Here is a 20127-nt window from a genome sequence, read left to right as displayed (position 1 = left end):
ATAGAAAAGACGACTTATCAATTCCCCCTTAGACGATGCTGGCATCGTTGTTCACGAAAATCTGGCTAAAGGAAAATGCTTCAACTCATTCTTTGCTTCGGTGTTCTCTGCACGTGGAAACAGCAGCAAAATGAATACGAATCTTGGCAAAATAGGTGGTGAACCAATGGAAGACATTTTGATTGATAAGAGGGGAATTGAACTGATACTAAAGCGGCTGGACGTTGGTAAGGCTTGCAGTCCTGATGGCTTACCTGTTGCATTACTATCATCGTGTGCTCACTCTGTCTCAAAATATCTTCGCGTTATTTTTGATAAATCATTACAAGAAAGTGCCTTACCTAATGATCGGAAATCTGCAAATGTTGTCCCTGTGCACAAGTCTGGACCCCGTAACAGTGTGTTCAATAATCGACCCATTTGTTTGACATGTATTGTTTGCAAAGTGTTTGAACATATCCTTATTACTAGCTATATAAACCACTTAAACAGATACTCACTTCTAAGTCCTCAGCAACACGGATTTCGTATAGGTTTTTCCTGCGTTACCCAGCTAACAGAACTAACACATGATATAGCAAGTGCATTAGATAACGGCTGCTCTGTTGATTCGGTTTTTCTCGATTTTGAGAAAGCTTTTCATGCTGTTCCCCACGATTTATCAGTAGAGAAGTTATCATGGTATAATTTAAACACATCAGTTATTACTTGGTTTAAGGAATATTCAAGCTCAAGGCACCAGAAAGTATTTTAAACAACCAACACTCCGATGACATTCAGGTAACATCAGGAGTACCACAGGGATCCGTCCTGGGCCCTCTCCTATATTTAATTTACATGAATGACATATGTGTTGGTATTTCATCTCCTATACGTTTATTCGCAGATGATTGTGTGTTATATAGAGTTATTCATAATGAAAATGATTGTCTTGCCTTGCAAGAGGACCTGAACAAGGTTGGGGCATGCGTATAAATTTGCTGAAAACTGTTCACCTGTCTTTTACAAGAAAGCGTACTCCTCATTAATTTAAATACAATATAAGCACTCAACAGCTGTCATCTGTATCCGAGTTCAAATATCTTGGTGTTTTTTTTACCTCCAATCTGTCATGGCACCGACATATTGAATACGTTTCAGCCAAGGCGTGTAGGGTACTAGGTTTCTTGCGACGAAATGCAAAACATTTTCCTTCGGAAACTAAGCAACTCCTGTATAATACGAATGTTATATCTGTCCTCGATTATGCTTGCACTGTATGGGACCCTTGGCTAAAGGTTGACATACAAAAGTTAGAACAAGTGCAAAATTTAGCGGCTCGTTTTGTGTTCCGTAATTACTCTAGGCATTTCAGCGTATCACGTGCGAAAGAGAACCTTGGCTGGGAATTATTAGAGGAACGAAGAAAATCACTTAGGTTAAAGTTCTTTCATAACATATTTCATTCTAGAACTGTTACTGAACGCGATAAGTACATACTTAGGCCTGATTATGTATCTTTACGTCTAGATCATGTGAATAAGGTAAGCGAAATAAGATGCAAAACCGAAATGCTAAGAATGTCTTTTTTCCCCAGGACGATTTCGGACTGGAACAGGTTACCGCAGGATTGTGTAGCAATTCTGTCTAATGATGCATTTTTTTCTTCCTTGTTATAACATGTTCTTTTGATGAATGAAGTTCTGCTCTAAGGACCAATGCTGTCTGACGATGTATCTTTCTTTTTCTTCATTGAGATAACATATTCCGTTATTAACTTAAGTTGTGTTTCTCAGTATGTACATGTTGTGCCGTAAATAATTTTGCATTTATTATGAAATGACTTTACTAGTTGTTTGTTGTATATACTATTTAACCCCCCGCCCCCCCTTCCCACTGTAATGCCACACTGGTGCGGTGGGTTCTGTAATAAATAAATAAATATCTTAAGACGGAATGTTTGCCAACTGCTCAGATTTCTGAATCGCGCTCTCTGTGGGAACAGAGCTTTGCATCCTCTTTAATTTCACGTCATGTTATTCTTGTTAGCTTCTTCGCAGCGTAAATATCCTGGGGTGGTAAACAATAAGGGCGTTCTGCTGGCATAATTTTTCGCTGAAGAAATGTCTCAATGGAAATTGGGCCAACTGTGGTCAATGAATTCTGAGGTTCTCATCCTGTGACACATATTATGATGCGATCACACATATATATTGGTGGGGTGGACAAGCCAAAGCAGGGCGACATTCTGCATTATAAGAAGCCCGTTTTAAAGTTAAAGCTTAAACATTCTTTGTTGGCTTACAGGTTTAAGCGACACTTTACCTGCATACACAGACAAGCAAGCCATTTCTCTTTTTGTCCTCTTGTATCCTAACTTTGAATGTTTTCGCCTGTGAAATGATGCATGGCAATATGCGCAAAACTGGTGATCCTGTCAGTAACAAGAGTTCACATTTCAAAGCTTCGCTGTAGTTGGGGACTTGGGAGCACGAAGCGTTACGATGTCGATTTCTGGAAAGAAAAATTGCCTAAGTGGCAAAAACACGATGTCATTATGAGGCACACAGCGGCCGAAACTCCAGAGTACATCTTCTCACCTGGGGTTCACTAAGGCGCAACTAAATCTAAGTACACGACCCTTAGCGGCGCGTTCTTGCGGGCGGATCATGCTACGCCTTCCTTCACACGTACGCTATCAAGGCGGCGAATCGCACTGACGGAAAGTAGCGCCATCAGAGAAGGCGACTCGTTCAAAGTTTGGAACCAGCTCCCAAATGAAAAACATTAATTCCAAGTATATTGCGTTTCCGGTAGAGAGATTCTTGCAGACAAATTGAACTTCTACATACCGACGTGATTGTATTGGGAATTAGTCTGCAAAAAATAATAATAATAAATAAATGAACGGGCTACAGCAAAACTGCAAATTCTTCCCTTCTCCAGCTTCGCTGTCGTTGAGGTATAGTGTATGTGCGTTTGTGCGCACGCTGCGTGCGTGTTTGTGTGTCGGGCGTTTCCTGTGGGTGTGCTTGTCTTGATAAATATTCTAACAGTTTGCTCAAATCTGCCCTAGTGGACCTCACTTGAAAGAAGAAGGAAATTGTTCAGTTGACAATCTATTTACCATAATTAGCTTCTTAGTCACTAAAACGTACGTTCATAATAAAATGTCGGAGGGAATGGTGATGACAACCTAGCTGTGGTTACTACACGTCAAAATGGCCACGTGGACAGAGATGACTGGCTTCCAATTGCTCGTTCAATTTACCTGATAGCGCTCGCGGCACCGCGTAGCGCGGCACTTCGTCCAAGCCTCTTGCGGCGCAAAAGTGCGGCGTGAAACGAAGCTGCCCCCGAGCACTTCCCTTTCCGCACGACCACGCTCTGATTGGCGCTTTGCGCAGTTTCTGTTTGGACACATGGTCGCTGCCGCATCAGGCCCGATGCACAGCCTTTCATCGCACCATGTGACTGAGTTTCATTTCGCGCACCCCTATTACGTAACTGGGGGTTGCCCCATGAACCACGCGTCGGTTTTGCCGCTTGCACGTTGAGGCAAATTGAGAGAATAATTTGACTCCAGTTAATTCGGTCTACATGGTCATGCTGAAATGCAGAAACACGTAATTAAACTTTTATCAAGATGCCCTTTGACCTATCAGCGCTTGTTGTTCGGCGTCCTGGTGTATAAGTATTACGATTTATTCAGGCGTGAATCGAATTGAAAAAGGACGACAACAACACGAAATAGCGTCACCCGCTCTCTTCATTACGAGTGACGCTCGCTATTGTCCTTCTAGCTTTCTTGTCTTTCTTTTTCTTCTTGTTTTGCCTTCTAATTTAAATTTTTTTCGCGTTTTAACAAATCGTAATAAGCGTGCCCTTAACTTTCTAGTATAAAGTATGCGTTAAAGTGCGTAATCAAAAGGAGGTAAAAATATAATTTATCTAATTAGCGAACGAACTTGTTCGGTCTTTCTTGCAAATAATGTCCCTCTGGGTAGAGAATACGTCTGTAGCGACGCATTTCTCGTATGTTTTGTGAGGCTGCAAGAAAAGAATCTGTAAGAAATAGACCTGGTATAAGTTGCTCGGGTTGGCCTACATGAGGGAGTGTATTTTTGTTTTTGTTTTATTAGTGAGTGTTTTTCTTCCCTAGGCAGCCCAACATGTCAATAAAGAACGAAGGAAAGCGAAGAATGCACACGAGGTGAGCGTTTTTTGTATTCATATTCTAGTCATGAATACCCGGTTTAGCGCTTAACTCGCACGACCTTGCCGAGTTTTCACACACACGTTAGGCAATTGTTCTTCGCGTCGAAGCAGCGTTTTGCCTATGAGCCAACTTACTTGAAAGTTGATCACTCTCCTATGTAATCGCTGTAATGCGCTACGTCTATTTCGTGTTCTTTCATTTACAACATATGTTGTTCTTGATTTTCAATTTTTTCGCTTGTTTATAGTTTATTGGAGTGGTTATTTGGCCCCACTGAGCCTATATGCGCACAGGTCTTGAATTTTTATGCAACTCACCCTTTATAGGGCTGAGAAAAAGCAAGAACAATTGGTGCCCAAAGAACCACCCCAATAAACTACAAACACGCGAAAAAATGAAAAATCAAAAACTACATATGTTGTAAGTGAAAGAACACGAAAACACCTCGCTATCAAATTCACACATCATTACTCACCGTCGTCTGTAGACTTCCTTGACGTCACGATTACTATTGCCGACGGACGCCTAATCACAAAACTATACAAGAAGACAAGTAATAATCATCAATTTCTTCATTCTGAAAGAAGCCACGTGCGTCATTGCAAGACTGCGATTCTATATGGCCAGGCACAGCGCATTAAGCGCGTATGCTCCGAATAATACTATTTTAATTCTTGTTGCCAGGAACTCAAGCAGAAACTTCTCAACCATAAATATCCAGATAAGATGATCCATGACGCGATACACCGAGTGGCAGGACATGATCGGATGGACTTTCTTAAAGGCAGAAACATGCCCAGTGGCTCGCAGTCGGCTAATTTGATACTCACACATTCCGCATCTAAACCTAAGGTCTCAGGCATATTCCGCAAACACTACAACATCCTCACCCAAAGCGACAGGTGAAAAAGCCGTTTTTCCTGAGCCACCTCGTGTCACGTATCACGTTCGAAAAATATAGGTGACACACTAACGTCTTCAAAAATCGCTACTTCCAGTGCGACCGGTTGGAGCCGCTGCAATAAACCACGTTGCAAAGTCTGCGCTGGTATAACACCTACATTGACTGCCACCAGCACAGCCAGCCAATTCACGTTCACTATTAAAGGCAGTTTCAACTGTGATTCATATAACGTAGTGTACTTGCTCGAGTGCGGCACTTGCCACATGCAATGCATAGGCTAGACTGAAACACCTTTCAGAATCCGTTTTAACAACCACAGGTCGTATGCAAAATCCCAATGAAATCTACCACTATCAAAACATGTTAACATGCCGGGCCACTCATTTAACAATCTCAAAGTAACAATACTCGAATCTGGATTCCGCACCAGCCATGACCGCGAGCTTCGCGAATGTTACCTAATTCATAAGTTATACACGGTCTCATCCAGAATAAATGAAAACAAAAGAAAACTAACTTGTCTAACTTTAGATTGAGCACAAATATACACTACCCACACAGTGTCCATGTATGATTTCAACATTTTTGTTTTTGCACGTGTGGCTTTTTTGATGTATGTGGCTGTGGCTCGAAGTTGTACGCTTAACACGTCAATTTTTAGATAATTAGAGATTGCACTCAGAGATGCCATATGCTAAACATCACGCCTTTGTATCTGCATGTGTGCATAATTTTTTTATTGTGATAAAGACTTGCCCTTAAGGCATAATTCGTGGTGCGTATATGTGTATTATATGTTTGCTGTGAGGCCTGTGTTTTGTATGAATTGAAGCAGTGTTTTGTGAAATCTGTTGTCATCTATCCAGTGGTCATAGCTGGTTGTCACACTGTAGCGGAGGCCGGCTTGCAGTAGGAGACGCTAGCGTTCCGATTTTAAACCAGTACATGTTCATATTAGGTGGTATGTATCTGCTTCCATCACAAGAACGGAGCAGTATGGACACGTAGCACCCACTGGTAAATGCGACCAGTTCCACCTTGAGATAACAGCCGCTGTAAGGGCCACCCCGGCCCGAAGCCTCCTAAGCACAACTTCCTCCGCCCTAGTAAGGTGAAGGGGGAGGGAGCAGACACACAGTGGGATAAGAGCGCGTGTCCGGCCGGAGAAAATCTTTACGGGCTCGGAGCGAGTTAAGGGGTTGAGGTGGGAGGGGAATAGGCGGAAGATCAGGATTAGGAGGGCAGTGTGCCTGCTGGTCAGCAGCAATGTTGTGAGGGTTCGCTGAATGGCCTTGAATCCAGTGTACCTTGACGCAAGTAGCTGTTTTACTATTCATAGTGTGTATTGTCTCGCAGATTTCCATCGCCTTATCAACCTTCTTGAGTTCCTGAATAGCCGCTAAAGAATCAGTAAAGATATCTAGTTGCTTGATGGTAGGCAGCTTAGATGTCGCATCTTGCACAGCGTCGTGGATGGCTTGAAGTTCCATTACTAGAGCGCTGGCTTCCGTAGATAAATAGCGCTGCTGGGAGCTAATGAAATTATTCGCAGTACTTAGGAATGATGTCCTTCCGCCGTCTGGGAGAATGGCAGCATCCGCATAGACTTTGCAGGTGTTAGCGCATGTTGCATTGACGATATTGTGTTCGCCAATAATACCTGTTGTATTTCTGCGTCGTAACTTCATTGGCTTATTAGTTGTGATGCTGGTGAATTCCCAGGGAGGCATTGGATAGGGCCGATTGTCAATCCGAGAGCCGCGTTGAAAATGTGCATGCAACGCAGCGACAGCCCGAACAAGTTGCTTTCTTACGTGCTTTGTCACGTTTCAAAATTAGCTCTGCAATTGTGTTGAGCTGGGTATGTTCCTGTAAGGTTGGTATCGGAGTGATGCGGGGCAGTGCTGTGATTGTGCGCATAGCAGCGCGATTAATCGTCTCCAACTGTGCCAGCTGTGCCAAAGTCAGCCGTTGAAATTGTGCGCGATATAAAATTCGTGGCTGCAAGAATGCACGCACCAACCGTCGAGCTACGTCTATACGAGCTCCAGATGCTTTTGCTGCAATGCGACGAATAAGGTTACTAAGCTATAGAGATGCTATGCTGGGAAAACTCGACTCATTCCTAACCCTGGCAACTCTACAACAAAATAGAAGTACATATTCATATCGTCACCAGGCACTATGGCAGATTCTTTTCTCACGTACTAATTATGGCTGCCAACGCCTTAAACTTACACTACCTTCCCTACCTAACTATTTCAACCAACAAAATGTTGATGTGCTATCTCTAAACAAAACTAAAATATTGGATTTGTTCTTATAGATGTGTATTGTTAACTGCTCTAACAGTTCCGCAGAACTTATCATGTACTTTCGTTGCGTTTATACGTTCGCACTTGTAACTATTATTTCTACAATCCACGTTTTCCGCGGCAGTGAGTGTGCCCGGACCTCGTGGCAGGGTTTGGGTTGTAAACTGGATGCTGTAAAGGGCGTCTTCGCGAAAAAAAAAATGAGGATGTGACGACGCCCTGGGTTACATTGTCGAGGTGTCTGTCACGAAAGCAGCAGTCTATATGCAGATTATCTTTTTTTCTTCTGTTTTTTAACCTGGACGCACATATGTATTTGCAAGTATGTAAACTAATTTCTAAAAAAGAAAGAATGTTTCCTGATGGTAACTTGTGTTTGTTGTACACTTCTGTGAAATTTGTTATATATATATATATATATATATATATATATATATATATATATATATATATATATATATATATATACACACGCACTGCTTTTGCATTCTTATGATATATGCGACGGAGTCTGTGTTAAATAATAATATGCAAGATAACAGATTGTAATTGAATACTGGGAGTTATTTCCCACAAGTGTATTATAACTAGTTTCCATGTAATAACACGAACATGTCTATGTATTTCTGTTTAAAAACACCACTCTTATATCAACACTTTATGAGCGATTGTATTGCTACACCAGCCGCTACCATGCCTATCTGGGAGACCGGAGCTTTGTCAAGCCGAAGAATTTTCGGCTTTTTTCCGGCTCTCCCTTTTTCACCTTGTATCGAGTGGTGAAAATAAAAAAAAATCATGATGATGATGATGATGAAGTGTTTTTCTCGAACTCTGTCTGGTTTTACGGAGCCAGTGTGCACCACTGCCGGAGTGGTGAATATCGAGACCCAGTATGCGGACCTCAGAAGCCTCAGGGATTGCCACTGCGCCGAGTCTAAATGTAAAGGGGTGCTCCGTGATTTTTTTGCGTCCTTTCTTGTTGGCCACCACAACATAGCTTGATTTTTGGGCAGAAATGTACAACCCTGCTTTCCGAGCGCAGCTGTTTTCACTACACATAATCATGGTAACCGCTGGCACTTACCTGAGAGTCATGTTTGTATATATTGTATTCTGAGCTCATCTGCATTTCATTTTTTTGTATTCCAAAATGCGTGTCATTGATAATTATTTGTAATGCGCAATGATAATGATTAGGGATGCGCAGTGTATGGTCTAGTCATTGCAGATAGTGCACCCTCTGCTTTTGATATGGTGCCTGTAAAGCTGTGTATCTGTTGTTCATGCGTTGCTGTACTCTGACCAAGGCTGGTCCACCAGCCAAAAACGTTTAGTATATCATCATCATCAGCCTGGTTACGCCCACTGCAGGGCAAAGGCCTCTCCCATATTACTCCAACAACCCCGGTCATGTACTAATTGTGGCCATGCCGTCCCTGCAAACTTCTTGATCTCATCCGCCCACCTAACTTTCTGCCACCCCCTGCTACGCTTCCCTTCCCTTGGGATCCAGTCCGTAACCCTTAATGACCATCGGTTATCTTCCCTCCTCATTAGATGTCCAGCCCACGCCCATTTCTTTTTCTTGATTTGAACTAAGATGTCATTAACTCGCGTTTGTTCCCTGACCCAATCTGCTCTTTTCTTATCCCTTAACGTTACACCTATCATTCTTCTTTCCATAGCTCGTTGCGTCGTCCTCAATTTGAGTAGAACTCTTTTCGTAAGCCTCCAGGTTTCTGCCCCGTAGGTGAGTACTGGTAAGACACAGCTATTATATACTTTTCTCTTGAGGGATAATGGCAACCTGCTGTTCATGATATGAGAATGCCTGCCAAACGCACCCCAGCCCATTCTTATTCTTGTGATTATTTCCGTCTCATGATCCGGATCCGCCGTCACTACCTGCCCCAAGTAGGTGTATTCCCTTACGACTTCCAGTGCCTCGCTGCCTATTATAAATTGCTGTTCTCTTCCGAGACTGTTAAACATTACTTTAGTTTTCTGGAGATTAATTTTTAGACCCACTCTTCGGCTTTGCCTCTCCAGGTCAGTGAGCATGCATTGCAATTGGTCCCCTAAGTTACTAAGCAAGGCAATATCATCAGCGAATCGCAAGTTACTAAGGTATTCTCCATTAACTTTTATCCCCGATTCTTCCCAATCCAGGTCTCTGAATACCTCCAGTAAACATGCTGTGAATAGCATTGGAGAGATCGTATCTCCCTGCCTGACGCCTTTCTCTATTGAGATTTTGTTGCTTGCTTTATGGAGGACTACGGTGGCTGTGGAGCCGCTGTAGATATCTTTCAGTATTTTTACATACGGCTCGTCTACACCCTGATTTCGTAATGCCTCCATGACTGCTGAGGTTTCGACCGAATCAAACGCTTTCTCGCAATAAATAAAAGCTATATATAAGGGTTGGTTATATTCCGAACATATAAGTCGTCGAAAAAGTTCGTCGTCTCTTTCCTGCGTGTGTATATATATATATATATAATACCGACTACTTTAGAGGGAATTAGGCATTCGCGTTATATACATAAACGCGTCAGCGATATCTTCCTGATCCACATGCAACATGCTTTGGTTAACAGGAACCTTTAGCTCGGGCGCGCCTATCTAAACACATGTAAAAGGAGAGTTCATTTTCTCGGCAACCAGTGCACTAAATTTGACGAGGTTTGTTGCATTTAAAAGGAACATCTATAGTTTAGTGACTGTTGGCTTACAATTTTCGGTTTATGTTGGTAATGTTTTATTAAAAATTGGCAAAAATCGAAAATTTTCAAGAACTAAACTGTCAAGTTTACAACTCTGTAACTCAACAACCAAGAACGATAATGCAATTCTGTGAATTGCATCTGATAGTGCATCTAAAGCGGACGAAATTGATACGTTACACGTGAATCTCTAAAAATTCAGTAATATAGAAATACAAGTTTTGCACAACCCTGTACACAGCGTAACTACTTGACGTAAGATATAAAATGGCATATAGAATTTGTGCGCTTTCAACGATCTAATGGATGTCGTTCACAGAACGGCGATATCTGTTCTTGATGCAGAGCTGTGAATTTGTAAACTTCGTGCTTCTATCTTTCTGAAGCTTTCAAATTTTTGAAAATCTTTTTAACAAAATTAAGGCCCAAAATAGAATTCCCACTTCGAACAGTCACTAGAATTAATTTTCTCTCTCAAACGCAACAAATGTAATTAAACTCGGTTGTGGGGTTATCTCAGAAAAACGTTTTTGCGTTTTACATTTATTTCGTCGGAGTTGGGTCGGTGTTAAAGCTTCCTCTTAAGATTGGTTTAGTTAGGCGATAAATTATGACAACTCATAGACCTGGTTCCCGTTGATAGAACGGAATAAACGTACACAAAAATTAAAAGGGCAGACCGGATATGAACTATCTTCTATTTGTAGAATGCGTACCCCACCCTGCAGCTGAATAATCGAAAGGCCAATTGCTAAAGAGTTACAGAGTCCACGTTAAAGAGTCCAGTTATAGGTCCATGTTAAAAAGTTAAATTGATACTTCGTTGGCCATTGCGTTATGTCGAAAAGAAAGCAATTTAGTAAAAAAATATTCGCGTAGGTGCTCAACTGCTGGCATGGAGGGCGTGAAAAAAATATTTCTTAGAGTCCGCTTGAACTCTGCCAGAAATATGGATGGGTTTTATTGGTAAGCGTAAATTTGCTAGCTGAGCTCACAACAACATTTCCGGGGTTTAATTTTGAATACAGCACGTTGTATTAGCACAATACGAGCGCACATTCCCCTAAGGGAAATCTGGAAACGCCCGAGATGAGATTGCTTAAAATAGCAATGTCCTTTCAATCTGTAATATACACAGCATCGAAAGCACTTCTGCATTAACCGGAAACTGCAGCATTCGGAAGATGTAGGGCGACAACTTTTAACAATGTGCCCTGCTGTGCGTAGGCACAGTATCCATCCCCCTATACTGCTAACCCGCATATGAAATTCTGCTCTAAATTGAACACGGCAGCATCCAATTCGTGCAAGCCGCATGCGTGCGAGGTCACAATTTGTTTCGTCGGAGGGTGATTCCGTGAGAGATCAACACGGGTCAAAAGTTTCATATCTTAGATTTCATTGAATCTTTTATATTTTATGCGCATATTCACTAGGTAGCACAGAAGTGAACGTGGCTTCTTTTCCAAATGACTATTTTAGGAGGAAAAAATAACCGGATTCTTCAGCGTGGAGGTACCTATTTAATGCACAAGGCATTTTCACAAATTCAGAACGATGTGAAATACAATGTTACAGCTACAAAGAATACATTCTTGTGTGTAAAACCTAGACGTAAAGAAGGGTCAGCAAGCACTGCTTCAGGCTTCCTTGCAAAACGGAAGTGTTTTACAAAAATTACTTAATTTGCTACAATCGTCAAAAGATGCTATATTTGCGATTTTTTATAAGCTAAACCAATACATGTAGCCTTTTGAAATTTGCTGGACTGCGAGACCTTAACCTATTCAACAATTGTGCTGAATACTCTTGCTGTATTACAAATTACCATTTCTACAATTCGCCTCAAATTTGAAGTTTTGACAAAAATGAACGCTATTTAAAAAGCAAAGTAAAAAACACCCCATTGTAAGTTTTTCTCAAAATCTCGTAAACAATTGTTCACAGGCACGTGAAAAAGAATATTAAAAAATACGTTGCATTATTTTGTTTGCAATTACAATACAGGTGGTAGAAATGAGAGCCTTGCCAGAATGCGGCAAGGTGCTAAGAAAAAGGAACGTCGGGATAAAAAGAGCTTGCATAATGCTCTGACCTGCCTAAACTTGACCGCAATTGCGACGTGAAGCGTGTTGACCTTATAATTAATACTTCTGCATAAAAGTGTGTTTAGTACGCTACTTATTCGCTTGAAAGGGAATAACGAAGCGTCAGCATAGCCATTACGTGGCTCATATAATTAAACAGCAAGTGCGTGCGCCTTGCAGCGTAGATAATTTGTGCCTTCTGCTAATGCAGGGTTTTTATTTCTTTCTGTGCTACAGAATTAACAGTTAACTCTGCATAAATGTACACAGGTAACAGAATGTACGGCAGGTAAATGCCTCCAAAAATGTCGTACTGGTCATTACATGAACGTCATTATACAACCTAAGAGGCGGTGGTGGGAGTGGCGATGGTGTTGGGTTAGCTGGCAGGGTTAGCAGGGTTAGCTGGCAGATAGTTCCAGCGATTGCTTATTTTACTGCCTCTGAAGAAAAAGAAAAAAAAAGGAACTGTTAGAATACTACATAATCAAAAGTTCACAGTCCCTAAGTATCATCACTTGTCGGAAAGTTCAGTTTCTTAGAAAAGCTGGAAAGGAGCACGAGACTTCCTCTTTCAGATACTTGGGTCTATTGCGAAACATTACCTGGTCCGCGCACTCTTGAGGAAATTGCCTTCTGTACAAAGCCTCAAGTAGAGCATCTATTTATTCATTGAAGTAGTGGCAAGACCGAATGCTAAACGGTGATAGCGTGCTGAGAACACGTCCTAAGTTTACGAAGTGCTGCAGTACTGGCAGCTCTTTCCGCATTTTTCTATAGGACCAGCTGATCCTGAGGGCCAGATCACGCAGTTCGAATGGAGCGAATCCAATACGCAGTGGCACAGTTGCTTGCCTGTTGACTTACTGATCCGTCAGTGTAAACTTGTTGATGATCGGCGTATGCGGCATGGAGGCGGGAGAGGGCACAAGGAACTTCGAGCATAGCCGATGCATACGCTCAGAAAAGCTTGATCCTTTTCCAGTTACCTGCAGGAGTGCGAGACACTAATACAACGCGATCGAAGTTGGTGGCGTCAGGCTCGCTTAACCAATTGTGCCAAGACCGTATGCCTGGAACACGTGGCTAAGACTTCCACTGGTTCTTTTTGATGCGGCGAAAGTTCTCTACTTCATCCACATCTGCATAGAGCAGTATTACGTTTTTCAGCGTTGCGGTCATTTACGCCACCATTTCAGCGGCTGACCTATAATGACTGTAGTGCTGTCTGCTCTGAGATTGTGCAGCGAGGCTTGGTGCTTTACTAAGCCACCAACACCATCGCAAGCGTTTTTGCCATTTCCTCTGGCCGAAAAAAGCCTATTGTATTGACGTGCGCTCCTTCTGTGACAGCCGGTAAAGCTGATACTTGTGTTTGAAATGGCTACTGGCGCCGTCGGACACGTATGTAACGTGTTTGCCAAGTTGAAGTTCTTCCTTCATACACTCATAGATTTTTTCCAGTGCAAAGCAAGCGTGTGCAGCATCATGACATACGTCATCACTGATGACATCAAAACATTGAGGGGATCCTCTGCTCGTGACGACACACGTAAATAGCGAGACCTGTTTTTTGTGCCAATGGTATGATTGTACGCCGTTCGGCACAACAGCTGTCCAATTCTCTGCAAAGTCAAAGGCACGGGATCGGTGCTGTTGATTCCGTTTGGCGTCGTGCATGGCTGATGCTTGAATGCCCTTATTTAATCATGGGTGGTCCACTTGACAAGCCATACACCAAGCTCCTGGAGAAAGGTAGTAGCCTGTGCTGTCTTTTTGACGAGCTCGCCATTTTACCATACCGCATTGTTTACCTCTCTCTCTTCAGGGATTCCCAAAGTTGTAGTAGTAAAAGCACCCTCATTTGCGCAATAATCACAATCGCCCAGGAAACAATCGGTCGTGGGCGAGGTCCAAAGACATTGTTCTTTGAGGTGGGTAATAGTGTAGGCACTTTCAGTGAGCTCTTCAAGCGCGGAAACACACTGTGTGGCGTTGGCGCAATATATGCAAAGGTACACTTCTCGTTGTGGAGCAAGAAGAACCTATTTCGGCCGGATAGAATAAAGCTTTGAGAGCCCAATATATGTATCCGGATTGGCTTCCTTAAAGAGACCATATGTCCCCCGTACCGAGCAGGTCATGAACATCTTGGCAGCATACAGTTTGTTTCCATCAATCGCAACAGATACTACATCTTTTTGTTGGGACTCTACCGAGAACATCCGTGCTCGTCTTTGGTATAGTATTCCACAGCGGTCTGGAAGTCTGTTGGGTTCAACCGTGTTCCCTTAGGTGCGGTTGGTGCTGACCCTATTCCACCCTTCTCGCGCCAACGTCGGGATTTGTTCATCATATAGGCTGACAAATTTGAAATGAGAGCTTGAAATTTTGTCGTTCCAGTTTGCTTAGCAGCAAAGTCAACAAACGCATTCGCGCTGGTTACGAAGAGCACATGTGATAGGCTTCTATAAAGTTGGTGAACCATTCGATGCGGATGCCACATTTGGTGCCTGAGGGGTCCAAATGGCGCTTGCACTATACGAAGTGAGATTTGGCCCTTGCAGTGCCACCAAGCTGAATTTGCTTTAGCACCGGGCGAGAGTTCCTTAGTCGCGAATCCGACTTCTGCTGATGAACATGAGGCAAAGTTTCAAGTGGATGTAGGCACTTCTTTCTACGTCCCAGTTCGTCTCCTTCCGGTAAGAATTCATCGCCTCCCGTGCATTCACTTCCCATTCTTCTACACTCTACCAACTCGATCAAAAGAGACGATTTTTACAGCAGCCGCATCTGAAAGCGTGAACTAAACATGGGCGCCAATGATGGCCGAGGAGAGGCATGACTCTACGAACTTATGTCGGAAATTCAGACATTTTAGAACGGCATGGTTGAAATAATGATTACAGTTTACCAAAACTGCCTTAACGTCGCAATCACGGTCAAGTTTAGGCAAGTCAGAGCCTTATGCACGCTCTTTTTACCCCGATGTCCCTTTTTCTTAGCACCTTGCTGCATTCTGAAAAAGATCTCATTTCTGCCACGTGTATTGTGATTAGAAACAAAATAATGCAACATGTTTTTCAATATTCTTTTTCACGTGCCTGTTAACAGTTGTTTACGAGATTTCCAGAAAAAATTACGATGTTATTCTATATTGATTTTTAAATAGCGTTCATTTCTGTCAAAACTTCAAATCTGAGGCGAATTGTAAAAATGGTAATTTCTGATACAGCAAGAATATTCAACAAAATTGTTGAATAGGTTAAGGTCTCGCAGTACAGCAAATTTCAAAAGGCTACATGTATTGGTTTAGTTGAAACAAAATTGTAAATATAGCAACTTTTGAAGATTGTAGCAAATTAAGGAATTTTTGTAAAACACTTCCGTTTTCCACGGAAGCCTGAAGCAGTGCTTGCTGACCCTTCTTTACGTCTAGGTTTTACACACAAGAATGTATTCTTTGTAGCTGTAACATTGTATTTCACATCGTTGTGAATTTGTGAAAATGTCTTGTAAATTAAATAGGCACACCCACACTGAACAATCTCGTTATTTGTTTCCTCCAAAAATATTCATTTGGCAGAGAAGCCACGTTCACTCCAGGGCTACCTAGTGATATGCGCATAAAATATAAAATATTCAATGAAATCAAAAATATGAAATTTTTTACCTGTGTTGACCTCTCGTGGAATCACCCCGGACGAATATTTTCTACACTACGTTGAATTTTATTGAATACTGAACCGTGAATCTCTAATAGAATACATGTTCGCACGCTCTAGCAGTATTTTGTTTAGCCACAAGAGTGTCCGTGTAACAGATATTCCTTAGGCAAAAGCAAGTAAAAAAACACACTTCTCGTATTAATTGAGGCACAATTTGTTCCTTTAGGTTACCGTTAATATTGACGATACCGTTAACCAATAGCCTGTGCCGACACTAGGCAAAATAAGCACACTAACCTGCAGTCTCCTGAAGTCCAGTTGGGTGCGAAAAATTTCTTCTCGATATTTATTATGTCTGCGCTTTCCGCGCACTGTGCAAATCCGGGTGTGTCCCAGCAGTGGGCTGATTTTATCAAATCTGAAATTGTAAATTTGTCCCGAAGTAAGTGGCGTTCTGGTGCCATTCCATTCAACCTCTTAAGGTCAGCTAAACCCTGTAACAATAGCTGGTAGCCTTAAAATGACCAGAAATGAAGTAGTCATAATCAAACCAACACTGCTTTAGATTGGTCGGCTCTTCAATATTGAGCATGACGATGTAATGCTTAGCATACTCAGTATGCTTAGCATACTGAGTACCGGGTAACCTTCGCCAAGTTTATATATATATATATATATATATATAAATTTGGTGCCTGAGGGGTCCAAATGGCGCTTGCACTATACGAAGTGAGATTTGGCCCTTGCAGTGCCACCAAGCTGAATTTGCTGTAGCACCGGGCGAGAGTTCCTTAGTCGCGAATCCGACTTCTGCTGATGAACATGAGGCAAAGTTTCAAGTGGATGTAGGCACTGCTTTCTACGTCCCAGTTCGTCTCCTTCCGGTAAGAATTCATCGCCTATATATATATATATATATATATATATATATATATATATATATATATATATATATATATATATATATATATATATATATATATATATATATATATATATATATATATATATATATATATATATATGTCCATGCCACGTGGCTGGATAGGACCAAGGTAATTGTGTTTGCCGTGGCTTGCAGCAAGTCAGAATTTTTTTTTTATTTGGCCTAAGGAAATCATTAATTATTAAAACATAGCCAATTTCTGCGATGTTTTTTTCAGAGCCAAACTTTCAATGACAAAAATACACGCTAACCGCACAAATTTTCTATCCAGCTTTATGCTGCTCAATACGTGCTATAAAACAGCTTTCTTCCATGCCTCAAAAATAAAACCCACGAAAAAAAAACGTGCTGCGCAACTTGACCAATGAAAAGCTGGATCGGTAATTTGTAGGGTTGTTTACAATTTTGTCATTGACTCTTTTATTCTGAATATAATCTTTCAGAAGTTGAGTGAATAATGACCGAATATCAACTTGCGAGAAGCAAAATATAGTATGGCTCACTCCAATAAGGATACCCATTACCTCGGTTTTGTCCAGTTGCGTGGTATGGTATGGTATGAAGAACTTTATTTATGTCCTGAGGGATCAGTCTGGGACTGATGCGGGCCGCTCCCACGTCGGTACTTGGAAGACGTTACGTCTCCCAAGTCCCGATTTCGAAGCCCAACTATGGGCAGTCCAACGGGCCCGCGACGTGGCGGAGAAGAAGCACCCCGCTACATGCTAGTGCACGTTCCGATGGACCTCAATAAAGTTTTTCCATCCATCCATCCATCCATCCATCCAACTATTCCTAGCATATTGTTGTCAACATGACTTGGTGACTTTTCGCCGAAAATGTTTTTTGACACCAATTTCGCGACTTAAACTTGCCGAAAAAGAAATTAGCAACAGTGCTTTTATTGCCTAACGTGGTCGCACCTTTAAGCATGTATCTATTCTTTTATGCCCATTATTATCAAAGCCAATTCAGACGGCACTGCGTCAATAAATCAATAAAAAAAGTTGACGCCCTAAAGTAAACCAGCGTTATGAGATTGAGCCATTAGCAAATTATAGATCGGTCCGCTGGCATCTCTATACATTATTACTTAGTTAACCCTTGCGTTATGTGGAAGAGAGAGTGATCGAGTAAAAATCTTTGCGTAGGTCCTTAACTGCCGGCAGAGGAGCATGGAGGGCGGGAAAAAAATGTTTAGTTAGCCAACATCGCCTCGAATCCTGCCAGAATTATGGATAGGTTTTATTGGTAACCGTACGTTTGCTAGCTGAATTGACGACAATCTTTTCGGGAATGTATTTTGAATGCATCGTTGGAGGTTGAATTGCCGACGTTTAAAGCAGACTGCATGATTCTTCGGTCACGTTAGCTGCAAGTAGCAAAGGGTGACAAAAACGCAAGGACTCACCAGATAAAACTTTCCCGCCGTTGTCACAGAACATAGACATTGCGTTGTCGTACGCTCCAGCCAAACGATCCAAGCCGTTCATTTCTGTTGCCGTGCAAAATCTCCCGCCGAGGCTCTTTAGACAAGACTTGGACCACTCCCCGTCTCTAAACAAGATTTGATTGCAACGTCAAATTCATTCACACTTATTAGGATAGAACACAGCCGCATTGTAGAGGGTTGTAGTTGGTCCTACAACGACGCAATCTTGGAAACACATGTGCATTTTTGCAATTTTTTAAAGCAAAGCGCCCAACTATGACCGTCATAGAAAGCTTTCCCGCAAATCCTTGCATGTAGGCTCCCTCAACAGCACTTGAGTTACTGTGCATGGCTCACGCAGAAAGCTATTGGCCTCGAGCTCCACCACTGGAAAAGCTGGCGCCACCGTCGGCGTGACGTGCTAGGAGGGATCACGTGGACATAGCGGCCGCGTCGGCTGCTTCGGGCGCGCCGAAGCGAGCTGAAAACGAGTTTAAATTTTCTCGTACACTGCGGTCCTCATTTAGTGGCAAAATTTTCCCGCTTCGAGTGTCTCCTTTACGATGATTGAAAGCACTACAATAGGTAGTGGCTGCCTTTGAAGGCGCGCAACATGGTAGGCTACTGCTCGGTGCCGCAGGGCCGGACGCACGTAACGGAGGCCGGTGTCAGCCTTATTCACACGTAGCCTCAGGACAAGGAGCTGTGTGAAGCCTGACTCGCGAAACATAAAACCAGCAAACAGTCATCGGCTACAACTCGGGTATGCAGCAAGCACAGACGCGAGGAAGATTTCTGCTACGGCGCCCGGTCTGCGATGTTCTGAAAACGCGCACTGAGACGCTCGCCCGAGTCCGCTGCCCGACTAATGTCATGGCGGTTTGGTCTATGAACTTGTCGATGCTATAGATACTGGCAAGTTCAGTGGAGTGAAAAGGCAGTGGTAAGAAGCACATTTAAAAAAAAGCATGGCATATGGTCATGTTTGTGTTATCAATTAATGCACTGGATTACAAAAAACGAGCAGCGGGAAATTGCACGCTGAGAACACCGATAAACATACAGTGCGACGCAACTCGAAAAATAGCATTGAAAAGTCAAAGAAGTTAGAAGAAAAAAATATTGAATCATCGCGATGGCACATCACAGTCCCCGTAGGCGTCGAAGTCTCTACAGTGAAATTATTTTTGAACAGCTCTGATAGCGCCCACGCAACAATGGTTGCTTGTATACTGCCAATACTCATATTCTGCGGCCTAAAGCTCATGGCACGGTGCGAAAACGCGCGCGCGGAGAAAGCGAAACAGTACGCGGACAAGCATGCAGACGCTCAGTCGGTCGCTGCGAATCTGCGCGATCGCTGCATTGAGGCTTCATTTTATTACGCGCCATTTAGTTATACAAACACTATAAGAACATATTTCACATAGTTTGCTCTCAGCGGTTACCTACCTTTCACGCAAGAAGCCGGTTCGAGAGACTCTATCGCGGCGACCGCGCGCAGTGGCGTTCACTGTACGTATTCGGTAAAGAGATAGCGTCTGTAAACGACTGTGTGCTGTCAGTTTGCCCAAGATTATTATTTAGACAGTAAGAAACTTCTCTCGTTTCGAAACTACTTACAGAAATGTCCGGGAGAGCTCGCGCGTGGTGTTTTCAGTGAGCGCTGACAGCAAAACCTATGAGGAGCGCGCCACGTGATCCCTCATACTACGCCAGCGAGGCGCTTCCGATAGATGGCGACTCCGTAACTCCTCGCCGCCAATACCGCACTCAAGCCCCTGGAACTTTGAAAAGCCACAAAAGGCTTCAATTTTGCCGCCGTGCTACGCAATTGGAGGATAAGCG

General features: G+C 42.6%; 1 protein-coding gene across 2 annotated transcripts in view; it reads right to left on the bottom strand.

Annotated features, from left to right (window-relative positions):
* Positions 1-20127, bottom strand: part of LOC135907564 (uncharacterized) — a 166265-nt gene that overhangs the window by 18684 nt on the left and 127454 nt on the right. For both annotated transcript variants that reach the window (XM_065439241.2, XM_065439242.2), the window contains exons 7-8: positions 18259-18404; positions 16199-16319 (exon numbers count right to left, since the gene is read on the bottom strand). In XM_065439241.2, coding sequence (XP_065295313.1) covers positions 16199-16319; positions 18259-18404 — 267 coding nt within the window. The remainder of the gene's footprint in view (positions 1-16198; positions 16320-18258; positions 18405-20127) is intronic.

The sequence above is a fragment of the Dermacentor albipictus genome, chromosome 1 (assembly GCF_038994185.2).
Source record: "Dermacentor albipictus isolate Rhodes 1998 colony chromosome 1, USDA_Dalb.pri_finalv2, whole genome shotgun sequence".
Taxonomy (NCBI): Eukaryota; Metazoa; Arthropoda; class Arachnida; order Ixodida; family Ixodidae; genus Dermacentor; species Dermacentor albipictus.
This window is presented reverse-complemented; position numbering and strand designations above follow the sequence as displayed.